This window comes from Terrapene carolina, unplaced genomic scaffold, assembly GCF_002925995.2.
Source record: "Terrapene carolina triunguis isolate 2854851 unplaced genomic scaffold, T_m_triunguis-2.0 Scaffold88, whole genome shotgun sequence".
Lineage (NCBI taxonomy): Eukaryota > Metazoa > Chordata > Testudines > Emydidae > Terrapene > Terrapene triunguis.
The window spans coordinates 13102189-13124659 of NW_020664439.1; the positions used below are offsets into that span (position 1 = coordinate 13102189).

General features: G+C 39.1%; 1 protein-coding gene across 1 annotated transcript in view; it reads right to left on the reverse strand.

Moving 5' to 3' along the window:
- Positions 1-9214: 9214 nt before the first annotated feature.
- Positions 9215-22471, reverse strand: part of PAX3 (paired box 3) — a 96507-nt gene continuing 83250 nt past the window's right edge. The window contains exons 5-7 of the mRNA XM_026649877.2: positions 21566-21780; positions 9993-10239; positions 9215-9444 (exon numbers count right to left, since the gene is read on the reverse strand). Of these exons, the coding sequence (XP_026505662.1) occupies positions 9410-9444; positions 9993-10239; positions 21566-21780 (497 nt within the window). The 3' untranslated portion in view covers positions 9215-9409. The remainder of the gene's footprint in view (positions 9445-9992; positions 10240-21565; positions 21781-22471) is intronic.

A 22471-nucleotide genomic window follows, 5' to 3' on the forward strand; every position in this document is an offset into this window, starting at 1 on the left:
TTATATTACAAGGAGCTACAGTTGAAATGCCACAAAACTTTGAGGCTGAAGAAAGAAACCAATTGAATTTAAAGTGTGGCTGAGGCTTTCACCACTTTTTCCTTTAAAAGAATGCTTATAGTTTTATCAGTAAAAATAAAATAAAAGATTAATGGCATATTTGGGAGCTCTAGTTGGGAGTCAAAGCTGGGAATCATCCAAGGTAGGAACTCCAGTGGCTAAGCCTGAGGCCTGATTTATACTTAAAACTTAGGTGGACATAGCTACAGCACTAAGGGGGTGTGAAAAATCCATACCCTTGGGCCCTGTAGCTCTGCCAACCTAACCCCCGGTGTAGAAGCAGGTGGGCTGTTGGCAGAATGCTTCTGTTGCCCTAGCTCCTGTTACTCAGGGAGCTGGAGTTCCGACAGCAATGGAAAAACCCCTTCCGTCACTGTAGGTTGTGACTACACTACAGGGTTATAGCAGTATAGATACAGCTTCATGATATTATGAACTATAGGAGGGATTCGCCCTTCAATTGTTCCCTGTATGCTGTTTGGCAGTGTAGCCACAAAGCTGTCAGGAGAATTCCCCCAGCATAGGCTCCACACTGGGCTATCATAATGCCATCCTATGGTGCTTCCCTCCCCCTTGCAAGCCCTAATGTAAGGGGAGTGGCCCAGGACATGTTCAGGAGGAGGCATGGAGTCACATTGCTCTCTGTGGAGGGTCTGTGAGGCTCCATGTTGCAGAGCCAACTATAGACAGACCTCAGAGAGGCCTGGGGATTGCACTGGCTCCAGTGACAGCTCAGAACTGGGAGGGTGCCAATGTGGCTTAAGCCAACTTTGCCCCACCTCCACATGGGCTGACCAATTAATAAAGTTGGTATCTAAAGTGTGGGTCCAATCCCACATTGCTTATGCATGCAAAACTCTCATGGAAGAGAATTGGCCCAGTCCTGAAGGCCTTATTTGGGCAAAACTCCTGTTGGGGCAAATCTTCAAACAAGAGAAAAGTCAGAGTACGAGTGCTGAGGATGGGGGGGAAGGGAGCTCCAAAGCAGAAGAGCTAGGGGGAACAAATCCTGAGCCTCGGCAAGCTGGGTAAGTTCTGGATGGTCATGAGGCTGGTCTGCTGCAGGTGACTGTTAGCAATGGGATAGAATAGTAGCCATCAGCCATTGCTTGGTGTTATGCTGGATCTGAACCTTGTCAATTAGTACTGTTCTACAGCCTTGTGACACCCGCCATGATGTAGTATACATACACGATACATATGGGAGTGTGGAAACCAAGGGGAGTCTTCAGAAGAAGACTAGATGCCCTTCTGGAAGATATGCTTCAGTCACACACAAGTAGTTGGGCTCAATACAGAAAGAACCGGATTGAATTCTATGGCCTACATTATACAGGAGATCAGACTAAATGAGCTAATGATCTCATCTGGCCTCAAAATCTAAGAATCTGTGAAAACCCCTATGTGATGCTCCACTGGTTTGTGTACATATGCAAGCACCAAGGTAGCATATGAAAAGCTTTTGGGCGTTATATGTCTTTTAATCTGGCCGGTGTAAGAACTGCAGGATCAGAATTATGGACTATTCTTTTGAAAAAATATATCACAATCATTTTTAAAAGAAGCAGTACATCCATTTAGTAAGACATAGGCCATACATACACCTCTACCACGATATAACGTGACCCGATATAACATGAATTCGAATATAACACAGTAAAGCAGTGGTCCAGGGGGACAGGGCTGCACACTTCAGTGGATCAAAGCAAGTTCAATATAACGCGGTTTCACCTATAACGCGATAAGATTTTTTGGCTCCCAAGGACAGCGTTATATTGGGGTAGAGGTGTATATAGCGGGAGGGTGGATGTATTTAAGAACATTTAACTGCACTTATAAGAAAAATAAGAATAATTGCACACAGGGATAAAGGCTAGTCTACACTACTGCACTACATCCACACAACTGCACCAATGCAGCTGCACCACTGTAGCATGTCTGGTGAAGACGCGCTATGCTGATGGGAGAGCACTCTGCCATTGGCATAGTTACTTCACCTCCCGGCGACATAGCACAGTGTGGACACTGCTTTAAGTCAATGTAATTCGCGTTGCTCAGGGGGAGTGGCTTTTTCACACCCCTCAGCGATGCAAGTTACATTGACTTAAGCGGTAGTGTAGAGAAGCCCTCAGAAAAACTGAAAGCATTGTCCTATAATCATACACAGCACAGGAAACCATATCAGCATGAGAACTGAAAGAAGGGAAGTGAGGCAAAGAAGAAACAAGCAGCTTAACATTTGGTAATGGCCTCAGGGATAAGCCTCACCAATGATGAAGACGCTGAATAGTTGATAAAGCTTCTGAACTGTCTCCAGGTCTGAGACAAGAAAGCAATAGTTCTGCTCTTATCAGCAGCCACTCTCTCATATTTGTGTATGAAGCTAACTTTATTCAGCAAAGGTTAAAAGCAATGCGTCTTCCCGGGTTTATTGTGATTTTTTATGACATAGGCTGAGTGGTTGGATAATAAACAGTGCATGTCCAAAGGCCATACTGGCTGGCTAGCCACAAGTGCTCAGCGTTATAAGGCCATTTGGTCATTGACTCCGAGGCAACACAAATGCATCAAACAATGTTTTAAACAATGTTGTTCCATTGATTCTTTTTGGTGGTATGCTGCACTTTGCCGCAGCTACTTGCTCGTGGGAACACGGTTTAACAGTAAGTCAACAAAGCATTTTCTGATTGGTCTGATCCAATCCTACATATGTGCGTTGACTTCAAGGACTACTCATGTGAGACATAGTTTGTAGGATTAAGACCTGTCACATAATGACCACTCCACTGGCTGGGGACTGGCCAGAGCACTGCTTTCCAGCTTGGCCCACAGCATGACTTTGCCACCTTCCACAAGTTTCCCACACATAGCCAGAGGGAGTGGGTGGTGTACAGCCAGCAGTGCAAAACTCCTGTTGACTTCAGTGGGAGTAGTAGCAGGCTCCCTATTTTTGTATTTCAGTTATTGGTGCAAGTTTTTGACAGCATTATTCTAACTGACATAGCTATTTTCATACGGTAATTCTGAGTCTCTATATATGTGTGCACTTGATATATATACATACAATATATATGAAACTATATACAGAATATACTCACAGCCATGCAGATCTATTATGGGCTCTGCTTTATGAACATGGGGATGTTATATATACACATGGAAGCAAAATATGTATCCATACATTACATGAAAAGCTTTTAGCAATCCACTAAAAATGTACAGCCATTGTTTGTTAGCCCTTGGAAGAGCCAAACCAGACTGAAAGTGGGAGCTGCTGCTCAGACGGCAGCTTTTCATGCACCTGTTATATGAAGCAATATGAACTAATACAATATTGTAATGAATCATGGGTAGACGTTCAGGGGTTCCAGCTATTATTTTTGACTGTTTCATTGACAGTCGATGGCTTGAACCGATTTTGTGCTCATTTTATATATTTCCCTATTAGGAATTACGTTTTATGGAGTTTAAGGCCAAAAGGAAAAACATTACATACAGAACACATTGAAGGGCTTTCACAGTTGCTGACACATGAAAAACTTACCTTTTACACATCAGCAATAATCAACAGCATTCTGGTAACAGGAAGTAACTTTCCTATATATCATTGCAGAGATTAGCATGCTTTACTGACTACCTTCAGCTGCACTCCTTTGAAAAATTAAATATATCTTGGTTACATAAATAGGTTAGTAACATTAGCTTTTTTTTTTTAACTGGATAAAATTATCTTGGTTGTTCTATAAAGGAATGATGAAGCTCTAGGTTACACACTAAGGGCCAAATTTTTAGAGATACATAGATACCTGAAGATGCAAGTAGACACCCAGTGGGATTTTCAAAAGCACCTAGGTACCTATTGCCCACTGAAATCAGTCTAAGGCCTAAAGCCCAGATTTGTAAAGGTATTTAGGCATTGCTGCACTCAGCGTTGCAATGCTTAACTAATTTAGCAGCCTAAAACTCATTTTCTAAAGTTAATTATGAATGGGATTTAGGCTCCTAAGTGCCTAAATCACTTTTGAAAATGAGATTAGCATTGCAACGCTGAGTGCAGCAATGCCTAAATACCTTTACAAATCTGGGCCTGCATGATTTTGAAAATCCCATGAAGCTCTTATTTTGTATCTTTAGGTGCCATACCTTTGAAAAATTGGCCCTAAATCACTCTCACTCTCTCTCTCACACACACACAGATTTTCAAACACATAAATTGTGGGTAGGTGCCTGACGCTCGTTGACTTTCAAGGAGCTGCTAATGGCCATTCATATCTCTGAAAACCTCTCTACAACAGTGTTAACATTTACCAGCACTTACCACACTGTTGTATCTCAAATATTGTATTTGTTTCCAGTGGAAAATTTTGGCTTCCAGAGACCACTGTGCAAAAACTGTTGGAAAATGTAGGTTATTTGAATGGTGACCACTGTATTACTGCCCAGAAAAACAAATGGAAAATTGACACCATTTAAAAACATATAACCAGTGCAGCTTATTCAAAAATAACAACAAAAATAAGTAAAGAGGCATTAACATAGACACCAAATCAAATATGTACCAAGCTGCAAGGATTTTTTTGGTGGTGACTCAACATATAAATAAGAAAGAAAAGAAAGAAAGAAAATATATGAAAAGTTTGGATGATGTCATAGAGCATAAAGGTAGTTTCTTAAAGATCACGGCTGTGCTCTTGATTCATCTTTAGATCAGAAATTCTTCTGAATTCTGGTATCTATTAAATAATTGATTGGTCATCCGCTGCACATAGGGATCCAGGAATGGACTCCATATTACACAATATGTAGTCAGTTTATTTATATGGACAAAAAAATCTTTAGCTCATACTTGCTATCTCCAAAAGCAAACTGAAGCAGTGTTCATAGTTGGTATCAGTTTTACCTTCCAGGTGGTTGGGGTTCATATTTTGGCTGCATGTATGGCCCTCCAGAACCATTTCTGCTTAGAACTTGATAACAAAAACAAAAAAGCTAGTATAACACAAGACCTATGTAGATAGACAAAGGATCCACATAATTATGAGCACTTCTGGCAAGCATTTCAGTAGGCACATCTTAAGTCTCCTAATTTGGGGAGGAGATTCCTGGTTTTAGCCTCTATGTCCCCTGCTCCTCCCTTCCTTAAGGACTGTTCATCCCAATGCCCTGTTTCCAAGGATATGTGAGTGGGCTGGTTGACTTTCTGCTCAGCCATGCTGTCTCTAGCTCTCCTTCTCTGCATAAATCTATTGTATTATGAAGTGCTTGGGGGCAGAGAACAAAAGAGCCAAGTGACAGAGCAAATTAAGATGGAGTCAGCTCAAATGCCTGTCTTTTAGCTTCAGGTCAGGAAAGCACTCTGTCACCAGCACTTCAGTGATGGAGGAAAGGGAGAAATCACAGACAGTTCCTGCAAAGCTACAGTAACTGAGGAGGAGAAACTCCAGGAAGAGGATGGTGCTGAAATATAAGGATAACAGAAGAGAGCTCATGGTGCTTCATCTTCGAGTCACCAGGGCCCGATGAAATACATCCTAGAATACTCAAGGAACCGACTGAGAGATATCTGAGCCATTAGCGATTATCTTCAAAAAGTCATGGAAGATGGGAGAGATTTCAAAGGGAAAATATAGTGCCCATCTATAAAAAGGGGAATAAGGACAACTTGGGGAATTACAGACCAGTCAGCTTAAATTCAGTACCTGAAAAGATGATGGAGCAAATAATTGCAAATTCATTGCTTAAACACCTAGAAGATAATAAGGTGATAAGTTACAGTCAGCATGGATTTGTCAAGAATAAATCATGTCAAACCAAACTAACAGCTTTCTTTGACAGAATAATAAGCCTTGTGGATAGTGGGGAAGTGGTAGATGTGGCATAGCTTGACTTCAGTATGGCTTTTGATACCGTCTTGCATAACTTTTTCATAAACAAACTAGGAAAATACAAACTAGATGGAGCTACTATAAAGTGGGTGCATAATTGGTTGAAAAACCATTCCCAGATAATAGTTATCAGTGGTTCACAGTCATGCTGGAAGGGCATATCAAGTGGGGTCCCGCAAGGATCATTTCTGGGTCAGGTTCTGTTCAATATCTTCATCAAGATTTAGATAATGGCATAGAGAGTACACTTATAAAGTTTGCGGACACTATCAAGCTGGGAGGAGTTGCAAGTGCTTTGGAGGATATGATTAAAATTCAGAATGCTCTGGACAACCTGGAGAAATGGTCTGAAGTAAATAGGATGAAATTCAACTAGGACAAATGCAAAGTACTCCTGTTAGAAAGGAACAATCAGTTGCACACATACAAACTGGAAAATGACTGCCTAGGAAGGAGTACTGTGGAAAGGGATCTGGGGGTCATTGCGGATCAAAAGCTAAATATGAGAAAAACTGTAGAAAAAAAAAAAAAAAGCAAACATCATTCTGGGATGTATTAGCAGGTGTGTTGTAAGCAAGACACAATAAGTAATTCTTTCACTCTACTCTGTGCTAACGCCTCAACAGGAGTATTGTGTCCAGTTCTGGGCACCACATTTCAGGAAGGATATGGACAAATTGGAGAAGGTCCAGAGAAGAGCAACAAAAATGATTAAAGGTCTAGAAAATATGACCTATAAGGGAAGGTTGAAAAAACTGGGGTTGTTTGGTCTGGAGAAGAGAAGACTGAGAGGGAACATGATAACAGTTTTCAAGTACATAAAAGGTTGTGACAAGGAGAAGAGAGAAAAGTTGTTCTCTTTAACCTCTGAGGATAGGACAAGAAGCAATGGGCTTAAATTACAGCAAGGGTGATTTAGGTTGGACATTAGGAAAAACTTCTTAACTGTCAGGGTGGTTAAGCACTGGAATAAATTGCCTAGGAAGGTTGTGGAATCTCCATCATTGGAGATTTTTAAGAGCAAGTTAGACAAATACCTGTCAGGGATGGTCCAGATAATAATTAGTCCTGCCTTCAGTGTAGGGGACTGAACTAGACCACTTGAGGTCCCTTCCAGTCCTATGATCCTATGATCTGCAATGGTAGCATATATGAAGAAGCAACAATGTAATTACAGCCACTGTTTCCCACTTGCATCTAGAATAACCAGAGTTTTTTCAATTTATTTTACAATTCCCCTCCCCTTCCAGTGAAATAAAAGTAAAAGAAAAAAAAGTATGGAAAAGTGGGAGAACTTCCCCCACTATACTATTTTAAAAATAATGTTATATTTCATTTAAACATTTTTCATTAAATAATTTGAAATTTTTTGAATGAAGTGTAAAAAATTCATTTTTCCAAATTCAATTCTATTTATTAACCAACCCTTCTGATAAATAAATAAGAAACTCATACATTTGAAATTTCAATTAAAAAAATCTGCATTTGCAATCTACTTGTGTGTAATACTGAATTAGAATTATTGATTCTTCTCTTGGGAAACATACGTTTTAGCACGTAGACTGCAAAACCATTACAAATTGAGACTCTGCATTTTGTGAAACCATCCCAAGAGAGCTGCTCCCCTACCCCAAACCTGAACCCCCACCCCACCCTTTGCACCCACCCTGAACCCAACCCCCCACCCTACATCCCTACCGCCCAGGCACAGGCTCACCTCTGTCTTTCCTTATGCAGGTCTGGCAAAAGCACAATGCTTTCCTGCTGCAGTATGGGATACATACTTTGCAAAATGCCACATGAAAACGCATAGTGTAGTAATGAGTCTGTCATACAAACAGCCCGTGGGGCTCATAGGCTGCCTATGGACAGCCCTGTCTTAAATGTGTGCGGAGTGCTTATATAATAAAAACAGTTTGAATTGAAGATAACATTTTTTTTCCCCTTTGTGATAGCCAGGTTAAATTGTATCAATATATTTAGCACAATACCACAGTTTAGGACAAAATAATCAGTGCTTTGCAAGTCTTCATAACTGTTTATTCATTATAAATAGTAAATATTTACTGCACTTTTTACATGAAAGACATTTTTTTTTACAACACATGTGTTGTTGGTAGAGGCTGCAACACAAAGATAATATTTCTTTTGTTCCATCACCTTTTAAGACCAATGTGTGAACTAATCTCTGTACTACACCTAGTCTCACTATCTCACTACTTCATAGTCCTTAATGCTAAAAGGAATGTATGTGTCCTACCTCATTCATTGTTCCAAGAATAAAGAGAAATAAATAACACTGCCTCCCATCTTCCTGTTCCTCTTAACATTTCAAAACACAAATTTATTGACATTCTAAAATGTCACAACACAAACTTATGTAAACCTCGGTTCCTATTATTATTTTTTCTATATTAGCTATCACTGTATAATTTAAAAGTACATGTCAGATACAGGGACATCTCTGTTCATGTCCTGTACATCACTAAAAGAGAATGTAAACGTAATCATTTCAAATGTATTGTTTCCTGAAAATGGTCATGACTCGTGAGCCAGATTCTGTTGTACTGCGGACTGCACCACTTCTGCATTTTATCATAATGAAATATGTACTGCAAAAATAAAAGTACCTGCAAAAATATAGTTCTATCTATATCACTTTGGATGATCCCAAAGCTTGTGTGAGGTACACAGTATTGCACATTGTTAGGCAGTTGTGGAAATCAAAGTCACTTTGTTTTGTTGTTGTTGCTTCCTTTTCCTTGTTTGTTTCAGAACGTAACATGGATTAGGAAAACTTCACACACACAAATTGCAAAAAAATTTCTTCATGTTACACAACATGTTCATTGTAAAGCAAAACTTGTATGTGACATTTCTTGACAACATGATTACAAAAGAATGATAAGATAACCATTAACTTGTTCTGGAAGTCTTTTACATCTATCCTAGCTTCCTACAGACCATGACATTTCTTCTTGATGTCAATTTCCAGTGTGTAAAATCAAAATGTTCTCCTGCTCATGCTTCAGAAACTGAGCAGTTTTAAAGTTAGAATAAAGTCAGCATCGGATGTCAAGAGTCTGAGTTTGCAGAGCTCAACTGTTACGTTTTAGAATATTTTGTTTGTCCAAATCAATACATGCTTTTTCAGCAACATAAAATGGAATGCTTTGTCAGTCAGTGATTTTAAATTCTTCAGCATTTTTTATACCTGCCCACGCTGAACTGTGTTGTATTTATTTATTTTTTTATTGCTCTTGGTCTTTGTCTTCTGAACTGTTACGTCCAACATGTCCAAATGTCTATCGAAAGCAATGACGGGAGAAAAGAACAGAATGATCCTGTATCTCTATTGTGATTGCCCCAGCTTGGGTTGCATTTTGGTGAGAAGATCCCTCCCATCCAAGCACTGGAGTGAGACCAGAAACAAGACAAGCTTTAACTTGAAGTGGACAGTTCATTTATGCAATATCTGGCTTCAGATAATGAAAGGCACCTGTAAGAAAGCAAAAGAAGTTCTTTAAGTCATGCTGTGACAACCCCACAGTAAGGGGCAATGTCAACTACAGGTTGACATTGTCATATTTAATACAAATATATCAAAGGAAAGGGACTAATATTTTTATTCCTGGGACAAGTTTGACAAAACTCCATGTATCTGGGATTATATACTATAATGATTCTTGAGCTGACCTCATTAAAAACATGTGTTTCTAATACTGGAATGCCAGTGGTTATTTCATTTTGGACAAACCTTATGTTTTACCTAATGGCAATCAGGTTTCATGTCTCAACAATTAATAACATCAAGATGTTGTTGACATCACTTAAGAAAATAATTATGCAGCAGAAATCTTGCTTGAACAATCAGTTATCTTAGCAGCAAACATAGTTCTATTATGAAGAGAAGAAAAAGTCATAGGTTAGAATCAATCCTCCCCATTTCCTTTGTTACAAGAAGAAAAATATACTGTAGCTAGACAGTTACCTTACTAAGGATATGACCCAGTCATTGCACAACATAAATATCCACCTGGTACTCACTTTGTCCATACTGTCCATACTGGTATCCTGTGACAGGGTCCATACTGTATCCGGTGGTGCTGTAAGTTGGTGGGCAGTAGGACTGTGATGTAGGCAGGCTATCTAAACTTTTCATATGATCTAGTCTCTGACTGCAGCTGGCTGATACAGTAGTGGTTGGTTCTAGGCCCCCAGTTAAGGGTGAGAGGGCATAATCAGTTTGGGGCTGGTGAGGTACACCACCATGGTTAGTCAGGAGGCCCATTACCTAAAATAAAACGTATAGTAACAAATAAAGGTTAAAATGCATGAAGAACTATATTTCATATAGAGCTGCAAGAACAACTAGTGTCTGTTATTTAATTTCCCATGATATCTATTACTTGGTATTTAACCTGCACTTCGGGTTCCTAATTCAAAGAGGAAAAAGAGTTACATCATGCATCTAAATAGTAACTTATGGCTGGCATTCCAGAAAAAATAATGTACAGGCATATAGGTGGGACAAAAAAACAAACCACCTTTTATGCTCTTAAAATGTCTGATCACGTCACAGCTGGAATTCCTATGGATGTTTATTCATTGGGAACTCGATGATGATAAAAAAGAAAAAGAGAAAATAGATCATCAGTCACAGTCCAAGTTTTCTTATGATGCTGTTCCCCAAACACAAAATCTTCATCATGCTTTATTCTCCAACCCAAGCCATTGTGTATTCTTGATAACAAACAGTGCAGCCAGAACAGAAATAACTATAAAAGTAGCCACATTAGAAAAGAGTGAGGTATTTATATGGCCAATTTAAAAATGCATAATTAATTAGGGATATCTTAGGTTCCCATGTTGAGGCTCTTAAACCATAACATAGGAGCTTTGAAATGGGGTAGTACATGAAATCGAGCCCCACTGACTGTTCTAGTCAACTTGACCATATAAACAGCTCCTCTTTTCTAAGGGGCCGTTTTTTCCTAGATATCATCTCTTTATATAAATTATTTTTTCTTCTTTTTTCCCCCTATGATGTCATTGTAAACTTGTTTTCATCAAATATTTATTTTTGCTTTAGAAGAGTGGGGAAAATAATCTGTAATTATATTGATGAAAAGTTCCCAACAGGAACTAAACTCTAGGGCTGACTGAACAATGAGGCAAAATAGTTAATTATTATTTATATTTGCCTCAAAGCCCCAGGCCTGGACCAGGACTCCACTGTGTAGGTGCTGGACAAACACACCACAAACAAATGATCCCTTCCCCCCAAAACTATTAATTAACATTTGTTCAGCTTCAAAAACTAACATCAGTTCAATGTGTTCACTACGTACTACAGGCAGCCCTCCAAATGCAGAGCCAGAGAAAGATCCTAGCACCCCAAAAAAGTTTGTCTACTGGCTAGGGGCAGAGCGCCCATAACTCATGCACTGCTGGTATGAAGCATGTGCTTGCCTGTAAAGAATACTAGAAGTGGATTTTTTACACATGAAAGCTTATGCCCAAATAAATCTGTTAGTCTTTAAGGTGCCACTGGACTCCTTGTTGTTTTTGTGGATACAGACTAACACAGCTACCCCTCTGACAGAAGAAAAAGGTTACAGTGCTTGCTGTTGTCAGAGTCATGCCACAAACTCCCTAGCCAATTCACTCCTCTCTAAAGAACAACAGTAGTGCTCTCTTTCTAGCTTGGCTTCAAGCCTCCAATGACTCTTGTAACGTCCTATAGATAAATGTAGTTAAGAAATTAACCAGAAAGTCAAGATCAGTAAAAAAAAAAAAAAAAAAAAAAGACTTTAGATTGCTTGAAAACATGTACTTGTATCTAAAAAGTCAATCCTCTGGCTGGAATTTCCTATGGAAGTTCAGGGAGAGATTTTACAAAAGCACCTAAGTGATTTAGGAGCACAAATTAATTGTACTTGTGCTGCTAAATCCCTTATTTCTGCAAATTTCTTCCTTGTGCTACAGCTTGATGTATGTTTCTTTTCAAAGGACTTCTGTATTTTCAAAGCATATGGTAAAGACAAGCACAGCTCTGAGAACTACTCCCTTCTGCTAGCACATTTAGGCCTAATCTACACTTAAAAATTAGACCAACCTAGCTATGTTGCTCAGGGCTGTGAAAAATTCGTGCTCTGCATGATGGGATTAGGATGACCTAACCCGCAATGTAGATGCAGCAATGTGGATGGAAGAATTCTTCTATCAACATAGCTACCACCAAAGCTGTGCTGCAATAGCAACTGTAGTGTAGCCCAGGGATCAGCACTTTTTGCACGCGGCCTGCCAGGGAAATCCGCTGGAACGGTTTGTTTACCTGCAGCGTCCGCAGGTTCGCCCGATCGTGGCTCCCACTGGCTGTGGTTCGCAGTTCCAGGCCAATGGGGGCTGCGGGAAGCGACATGGGCCCAGGGATGTGGTGGCTTCCTGAACGAAGATCCTTAGGGCTGTTTGGGTGAACGTGTTTATGCCCATCACCTTAAACTACTTCTTAAAGTAGTTCTGACTTTTTCTACTTCTGTTCTTAATAGAAAGGGGCCCAAGATACATTTGGACCTAGATGCAAATCATGAACAACCCAAAGTTTGGGAGTGTTTTGATCCAGGGTTTTGGTGTGACCCATTATAGTGCTAAGGAGCAGGCTTTAAATGGGGATTTGGATCAGATTCTAAACTTCAGGTGTGCTTGTATCTGGTGTTTTAGTTCAGGCCCACCTTTAGAAAATTTACTCTTTTGCCAGCCAGATAGCCACTGAAAGTTGATATGTACTGGTATTAGATGGGATCTCATTCAAAATTTACCACAGATTAACTCAAGTTGTCAGTCATCTCTAATCAAGTGCAGATGCACCTAATAAATCCGATGCCTTTAACCATCTTGACAAGAGTGACAGCACTATATCTTCAAGGCTGAAAAATTTGATTTTGAACAGTAATTGTCTTCTCAGAAATGTCTTCTTCAGAAGCCTTAGGAATCATCCTGCAGTTGATTAGCATCTAAATAATTAGATTTTTGGTCATGTCTGTTTGAAAGCTATAAGGGAAGTAGCCTAAAGGCAGAAGTCTCTCTTATGGTATGTGTCATGACCTTATCACCCATGCGAGGAGTTACAGGAAGGGCATGAATGACTTTCACCTAATCAATTAGAAAGCCATTAAAGGTCCAATCCTGCAAGCTGCGACTTCTACTGCCCTCCATGAAGTAGATGGCGCTCAGCACCTCACAGGAGGCACTCTATTACTTTCAGGTCTGGGCGCTGAAGGTGAGAACCTCCACTGATATAAACCAGCAGAGCCCCCCTGCCCTCCCCCCTCCAGGGTAAATGGAGCTACACGGATTTATTCCAACAATGGGTCTGGCCCTGAATGTGTAAAACCAAATTATTTACATAGTCATTATGAGCATGATTCAGCTCCCATTAAAATCAATAAAAAGATTCACATTGACTTAAATGAGTGTTGGCTCAGGCCCTATGTCTTTAGAGCCAAATGCTGCAGTTCTTATTCATGCTGAATTTTAATGAGGTCAAAAATCAAGTCTTAAGGTTTTGGCCACATGCTACATTTTGTTCATGATTAAAGTAGAACAATAAAAAACAAGTGTTTTCTATGTGGCATGTGATTTCAAGTTTGGCTTGATAAGGAATACCGGGAGTATCCTTGAACTGATAAATAGCCTTTCAGTTAATATAGCAAAATACAATATTCATAGTTTGTAGACAATTATATTCTAAGACTATGGATCTCTAAATTCAATCTTGTTTCCAGACAAAATTGCCTTCTAATAAATACAGTGAACTGCAACAAGGACAATAGACAGAAACATTTTATTGAGCAATTTCCACCACCCTTCCTCAAAACAAAAACAAACAAAAAACTAAACACAAAAAAACCTCTCCACTTTTTTACAACAAATTCTCGGCTGTGGGAATGAATGTAGTTCCACTGAAGCCAACAGAGATTCACACCAGTTGAGGTCATGCCTCAGTATGTATAAGTAGAAGTGGCTGATAAAAGCCTTAAAAGTATGTAGGCAACACTGGGTCCATTATCAACTATTACATAAAATGTATCTATTATCAACAAAATAAAGCCCATTAAACTGAGATAAAGCTTATTCCATTTAAATGAAACATTATGCCAGTTAATGTGGTTGGTATTTTAGTAGGTTGGACCCACCATAGACATAATAAAATTCTCATGTGTTTTAATTCATTTACGCATGCCTGCATTTAATATGCTTTGTGACCATACCTGCAATTAATATGATTTATGAGAAAAGAACATGAGTCATATTCTTGGGTACAGTGATACATTTTTTTTCACCCTTCTCTAAACAAAAGATTTAATGAAACAGCTCAAGGAAAATTGTTAGCAGTTAACGTATTAAGTTGAGCTGACAGAATCATGAGTAAACTTTAGTGGAGTTAATGATATCCTCTTATCTGACCCTGACACATTTGCAGCATGTAATTTACAGAAGCTCTGTCCAGGGAATCTTGACAAATGCTCCTAACGATGTCAGGGCAATGTTCCATTCTAATGTAAAACAGATGTGGGTCAGATACCCTCATTCATCACTAACACAGAAAATTTCAAACTGCTTCTAAGATGAATGACATTACCTGCTGTTAACTCTTCACTGCAGAAAATCTCTGAGAATCAAAATATCACACCAAAAAAGAGCACATTTTAAAGAGGGAGATTTTTAATGCATCAAAGAACTAAGTTAATATTTAAACAATCTGGATGTGAAATTTGGATCAAATTTGTTTTGATTGATCATGATCGCTTTCAGCATGACACATATATGAGACAGAGTCTACCCTAAATGGCAGATATCATGGGAGGAGAAGGGAGAGGAATAAGTTTTGTGGGAAATATTAAAATTGTTTCTTTTCCCCAGAATTCAAAACAGACCTATTTTCTGGTTGTTGGGTTTTCTTGGGGCGGGGGAAGGAGTTGCAAAAGTTTTCATGACATCTTTAACAGTTTTTAATAGAATTTTTTATTGAAATTGTTTAAAATCATCGAACATTTCATTTACAGAAAACCATGTTCTTGGTAAACAAAAATGTTCAGTAATGATTTTGATACAATTTAATTAAATTATTGATTAAAATATTCCACAATAATTACTGAAAATCAGAAAAGTTTGAAGATGTTGACAATTTTTTGTGCAAAGTCCTGTTTTGTGGTGGATAATCTATTTTTCATCTGAAAAACATTTTGTGCAAAAAATTTCAGCCCACTGTATGGCAGAGATATGTTTAGCATACAGAAAATCATGAGTGTTTTAAATTGTAGAATTAAGAGCATCAAAAGCTTCTGAGGTGAATAATCTCTTACTATATGGCCCAAATAAAGTGAGTGATGAGTTGTAGGAATGTTTACAACCAAAAAAGAATCTTATATAATATTTTATCACCTGTCACATGGTGAAAATTGTCAAATTCAAGAAATGAATGTGACTACGTCACATCTTACTTCTACATTTCAGTGTCAGTATATTTTGTTGTAGTACCTTTTCTACAATTTGATTATCTCATGGTTACTGAGACACAAGAATAATTCTGGCTTAAATTTTTGGATGTGACCAGTGATTTTGGGGACTTCAATTTACAGGTGGTCAGCTTATGACACTTTCAGGAGACCTAATTTTCAGAAGTGATGAGCACCTGCCCTCTGACAATCAGGTCCTCTTCAAGGTATCTTAAGTTAGGCATCCACCAATGAAAGCATCCAAAGACAGTAAGCACTTTTTAAAAATTAAGCCAATGTTATGCTTGTCTGATAGTAATTATGAGACCACAAAATTCCAATTGTTTCCATCAAACTAAGGAAACGGAATGATGAAATCAACACAAAACCCCATGTGCTTAACATCATTATTTACATCTATGGCTTTTATCAGGCAACTCGTGCTCAGTCAAATTACACAATGTGAACAAACTGCCTCCCTAGTTAAGAAATCCAGGACTTCTGGTTCATGCCAGTTGGTCACCAGTTGAATAATGCTCAAAGCTAAGACCACTTTTGACCCACATCATGAGCTTTTGATTGGTATAGGCTCTCCTAGACTGATCCAACACAAAAAACGTTTTTCTGTGGGCAACCAGATGTAGAACAATTTTATTACAGCAATTATGCATAGTAAAGGAACCCACTGTTTTTATTAATTTCATTTTAATGAGGCAATGCAAGTTTTCAACTATTTGCTCTTGAGTTTTCCTATAAAAAACAGAATTTAATAAAGCATCATGAGTGCATCTTTCTTCTAACGGAAAGGCCCTAATTCAATAGCTGACATGTCTTGAGCTGATAAAAACCAAGTGCACTCATACAGAACACAGTCATCCAAGAGAGCACCATGCCGCAGTGAAAGGGTTATCGAATAATTCTCTGGTTTAGACAATTAAATGTTTGGACATTCCAAGAAGAAGCTGTGAGACAACTCTAATGTTCAATGCTGTTCAAGGGAAAGGTTGCAGTTTTACTTCAGAATATTGTTGAGTGCCAGTTAAAGTGTGAGAACTGATAAGTACGCTGGAGGGCACTGTGCCCTCTGATGCAACTGTGCAACTAACACAGTCAATGCATTTACCACTGTAAAAGGACACCATATACAGCCTCCAATTCTATTAGTATGACCCACTTTTGGGAAGTGAGGGTTTAGTGATTTTCTAGGGTGGATGGGGTGAAAAAATATATCCATCAGGAAACAGGTTACAACCACCTGCTCTTCTGGTTCTTCGTGGTAAAAGCTTTTAACAGTGTCAAGTATCAGAAGGTAGCCGTGTTAGTCTGTATCCACAAAAACAACAAGGAGTCCAGTGGCACCTTAAAGACTAACAGATTTATTTGGGCATACACTTTCTTGGGTAAAAAACCTCACTTCTTCAGATGCAACTGAAGAAGTGAGGTTTTTTACCCATGAAAGCTTATGCCCAAATAAATCTGTTAGTCTTTAAGGTGCTACCAGACTCCTTGATGTTTTTCTTTTAACAGTGGATATTTAAGGCTTTGTAACCAATGTGGATTTGTAAATGTAGAAAAGGAGTGGCCTGATGAACAACAACAATGAAAATATCCTTGTGTCTGGATCTGAGCCCAAATAGATTCTGAAATAGCGCTCTTTAGAAACAGGAACTGCCTGAACCACATGGATCTGGGTAAACTTTACTGCCTTTACATTTATAAAGAGAACAAGAAAAGGTCAAGGGATTCCCATGCCACACTGAAAGAGATTTTTTTCCTCAACTTATATAAAAAAAAATTAAAATGATGAAATCCTATCTTTGTAATAATCAGATCTGTAGTAAGACCATACACCTTCAATTGAAAGAAACATGTTTTGACAAAGAGTCATTGCCTTACATCTGAAGAATCTGAGGTAATTGTTAATGCCATGATCTGAAAATGACATGCCAAATCAGAAAACGTCTTGAGTTCTGTACACATGCTACTCCCTAATAAATTTCAGGATTAACAAATGTTTGTCAAAAGAAAATGCACTGAGCAATTGAAATTTAATTTGAAAGGGAACTACAATATTCCAATAAATATATGCATGAAAACCAAGAAGCTGCATAATAGGCATAGCCGACACAAAATATGCAATTTACATACATTACACACTAATAATCTCAATACTGACATTATACTTAAAAAGCTCCAGTTCACTGGCAGAGATGGATTTTTTTTTTTTTTTTTTGGTAAAATGCAAACAAGGACAATACTTAACACCAATTCCCTACACTATTAATCACTGCCTTGTTTCTATAAAGATCAACCCTTTGTAAGTCTATAACACAGAGGATTTCTCACCACAGCCAGGTAATAATGGGTAAAACAGACTTAGCAGACCAATACTCAATCACCCTGATGAGATCTGCAGACCATCTCTTTGTTCTGAACGTGCAGAATGCTAGGAAGACAGTTAGGACTTCCCACTCCTCTCTTTGTTTTAAACTTGCACACACAAAACTTTATCTTATTTTCCAGAGAGTCACTAGCACAGGAAGCCAGGTGTATTGGATGCTGACATTCCATCCTTTCACCCTCCCCCCAAAAAATATGCAGACACATGCAAGCTTCTGATTAAAGTTTGTTACTACAGTGAGAAAATGAACAAACAATAACAAAACTATAGCACCGTAGCACCTCTTGTAATGTTTCCCCCTTTGATCTCAATTTGACTACAATGTTTGTCTTAAACCAGAAACTTAATTGTCAGTAGGCTCAGGAGCAAAAATAGAAATGGAATACCCTGCATCAAAATAAACTGAGTTCAGAGAACTGTGGGCCAGAGTCTCGCCTGGTATAAACTGAAGTCAATGGAGCTATGGTGTTTTACATCATCTGAGAATCAGGTCCTATGAATCTTAATACCAGTCTTTGCTGTATACATCACTGGACTCTATTTACCACAAAGGATCTCTCCAGAGGGTAGTGTAATTTTTTTCTTCTTCCTTGAATAATTCACCATAAATTCAGCTTGTGTTTTGTATATAGTTTTTCTATAGTGCTTGCTAGAGGGAGATAGTCATAGGTGTAGACATCATTTTAATGGCTCACACACTTACACTACACAGATTCAGTAAGATCAAAATCCCACAGCAAGGAAAGAAGCTCTTGATTTCTCATTAAAAACCTTTTCTCACTCCCAGCTCTACCAACTTAGGGCTTGTGTCTCCCTGGGAAATTTCTCATTACCTTTTCTTTGATAAAATCCTAAACGCAGAATTGGCTTTATAATTTTTGGACAGGCCTGACAAACAATTTTTATTGCCATCTCACTCCAGACATGACTATTTCCTGTCCACCAGGAGCAGAGAACTCAGTGGAGGGTTGAACCAAGGATTTGGGGGAGGATTGGCAAAATTATTATTTGGGATACACCCCCAATTTAACTGACATTTTATTTATTACAAGTGTGTGTCTGGCAACCCCTGGAGCCTCCTGCTGCAGAAGTGGAACCCAGCTGCTTGTTCCTTTCAACCCCAGCAATTGGTTTAGGGCAATTTCTATCTTCAGGGTGATTCTGGCCAGCAAAAGGGATAGAGATTTACTTATGAAAACATGAGGGCTCAGCTTCTCCTTACATCTTTAGGTTCCTAAATCTGGGGGTCCCAGAGCCATGAGTTTAACACGGCCCAAGGGCCAGCTCTGTCTAAACATTTTTTGCCATGCTGTCTGAGGGTCTTCTTCAGCATTTGTTTAACTTGAAACATTTTCAAACTGAGGCCAATAAACTTCCAAAAGCTCTCTCCACTTGAATGGATGTGACTGAGTATGTTCAAGTGATGAACAAATGACATCAACACTCTTTTCTATTGACCAACTTCCCTCTATGGCCCATGGTAAAGGTGCAAAGCAGGGCCAGAAATTCTTTAAGCCAGGGATCGGCAACCTTTGGCACGCAGCCCGCCAGGGTAAGCACCCTGGCGGGCCGGGCCACTTTGTTTACCTGCTGCGTCCACGAGTTTGGCCGATCGCGGCTCCCACTGCCCGCGGTTCACCGTCCCAGGCCAATGGGGGCAGTGGGAAGCGGTGGCCAGCACATCCCTCGGCCCATGCCGCTTCCCGCAGCCCCCATTGGCCTAGAGTGGCGAACCGCGACCAGTGGGAGCCGCGATCGGCCGAACCTGCGGATGTGGCAGGTAAACAAACCGGCCCGGCCCACCAGGGTGATTACCCTGGCGAGCCGCATGTCAAAGGTTCCCGATCCCTGTACTGAGCACTGGGATGGGGGAAGGTAGGGGAATGCTAAGGAGCACAGACCAACTTTCATAATATGAAGACAATTCTGACCACTGAATCAGGGCTGGGTTCCAAGAATTGGAGATCACAGAAACTATTTGTGTCTGTTTTATCAGATTTAAGATCTCCTTTTGATTATAGGATGGTCACAATAAGATATTGGGCGTGAAAACTTGTCCCACCGATTCCTTTTGGTAATGATCTCTCTTTACTAAAATGTCACAGGACTTCTTCAAGGTAATACTTAACTTTCATATCACAGTGAATAAAAGCTTTTTGAAAGAACAAAATAACACTTCTCCATAGCTAGAACTGACTTACACTGAAAATGACGTTGAAAACTGCCTCTGATGGATTAACTCGGAACCCTGGAAAGATTTTTATGTCTAAATTATGGAAGCCTTGCATACTATGAATCTGGTCATTTAAAAGAATGAAACCACTAATATAATGTCATGCCTTTTGTTGGAGATTGCATTTAGAAATTAAGATTCTTCAAAACAAAATTCATTAAAGTCTTGTTGGAAGTACATCCATTTTTTTTTATGTTGGTATTTTTCTACTGAGGTTTTAAAGCCATAAAGTTTTGTATTCCACTATGTGCTATAGGAATCTATGAAACTTAATTACATTTACTGTTACAAAAAAGGGTTTATGAACTTTTGCCTTTAGGCAAAAATGTTTATTTCATTGCCTTTGCTATTCATTCTTTTCAACTCCAATGCCTTTGAACTTTTCAGCTGCACAGAGTTATCACCGTTATGCAGGAACCAGGAACTGTATTCCCGAGATGCAAACCACAAGTTGAAGAAAACGAAGGAGGCAAAGATATATGAGTCGTTATTTTGGCCACCCTTTGTGCCATTAAAATCTCATTTTCTGCCTATTAGAATGCCCTCTTACTGCTTAGGCAGTGGTGATAGTCAGTGATTAGTGTGTAATTGAGTATAATTGTCTTTTCACTTTTCATTTGTGTCATTCTGAGCTTCTCTCTGTTTTTCTAACCACTGAGAGGAAAAAAGGGTAGAAAGACGATAAAGCTGTTAAAACTCTCACTCTCAGCCCTGAAGAGATTCCTGATTGTAATTATAGATTGCATCCCCTTTGTGACATTTCTCAGAATTTAGTGGACAGCTCTTCCAAACACCTGGGCGAAGCTCACACTAATAAACTAAAGTACTGTATATTTAAGCAATTGCTAATAATGTCAACTGCAGACAGATGCCACTTGTAGGAAATTTAACCAACCTTCTGACACTCAATTATCAAGGCAATTTATTAACATGATCTCCTAAGAAAAGCTCACACAAATTAGAAAAACAATTATGGCATTTGAGCATTTATATATTTCCCAAGAACGGTAAGTCTCCTAATTTATGTATTTATAACTTGATTATAGCTCATCCCAATGTGTACTGCTCATCAGCTGCGCCTCTCCCACTATAACTTCTCTGCTACTTCTAGGGCCATTTTGTAAAACTCCTATAGTCTCTTAAAAAGGCATTGTATTCATAAAAAGCTGATTAGACAAGACAAGATCACCCTCCTTGAACTTTCTTTGCCCAGGAATGGATCTCAAGGAAAATAGTGGCACATTACAAATGCTTGATAACTGAATGCAAACATGAAGTGTGCACGATTACTTGAAAATTAAATATAAGCTATGAGTTTTGATGCAGCGAATAGGAAAAAAAGGAAGCTAGCAAACTGAAATCATGTGGCTTGTATAAAGAATACATTATGGTTTAAATTTGGCAATTCATTATACTATGGCCTCAGGGAATAGACTCTTTGGTTCTGGTATACAGCAAATCCTCTGTCTGAAAACACAGGACTGACCTGAGGTGAAAGGCCATTGCCAATGGCAGGGTTCATGGGATTTGAGGGCCCGGATGGAGGCACAAAGCTGTCTGTATAGCTGGAAAATCCATGCCTGGTGCTGGGTAGGCAATACGCAGAGCTGCTCTCTGGATTTGAAGGGAGGCTGCTTTGGTGTACAGTGCTTGGAGGAAGCGGCTGAGGTCTGTGGACTGTACTGCTTGGATCAGACACAGCTAGAAGGGAAAGGAACACATTTATACATTTTCCACATAGTTTTCTGACATAACAAATTCACTGTATAAAGTTCAACACTGAGAAGAACTGATCAGGACTTGCAGGTAAATATTAGCCAAACCAAAGGTGAATATTTAACATTACTCAATATTTAACTGGCTAAGAGGAAAAAAAAACACATGAAACAAAACATGACATAAGCCTCTGTCAGACCTACATGACACATTTACATTGTGAAAGTTACATGCAGATGTGATTCTCACATGATGCATAATGGGCGTATGCTCTTCTAATAGACAGGATATATTCTTTCCTCCCCAGTTCATCAGTAGGAATTCAGCTCAGGTTGGTAGTGACTAGTGATCAGACAAGTTGGGGGTTTTGCAAAATTTCCGTAGTCAGATTTTGGTTTGGTAAAACTATCCACCACTGGTTTGGATCCAGATCTCATTTTAACCAAATCACTGAAGTTTAGCAGGTAGGAGGCTTAGATAAAAAGTTGCAGATTTCTCCCACTTCTATAATAGACAAAGCTTTGGGAGGCAGGGACCTGGTTTTATAATACCCTATCAGACAGGGTATTATTTACCTTTGAAAGATCAAAATCAGGAGTAGCCTGTATTTAAGTTCCATTTTTCCCAAACCATCAATATGTTTGGGACCCCCTCTCTAGTAGCAACTGGAACTTAT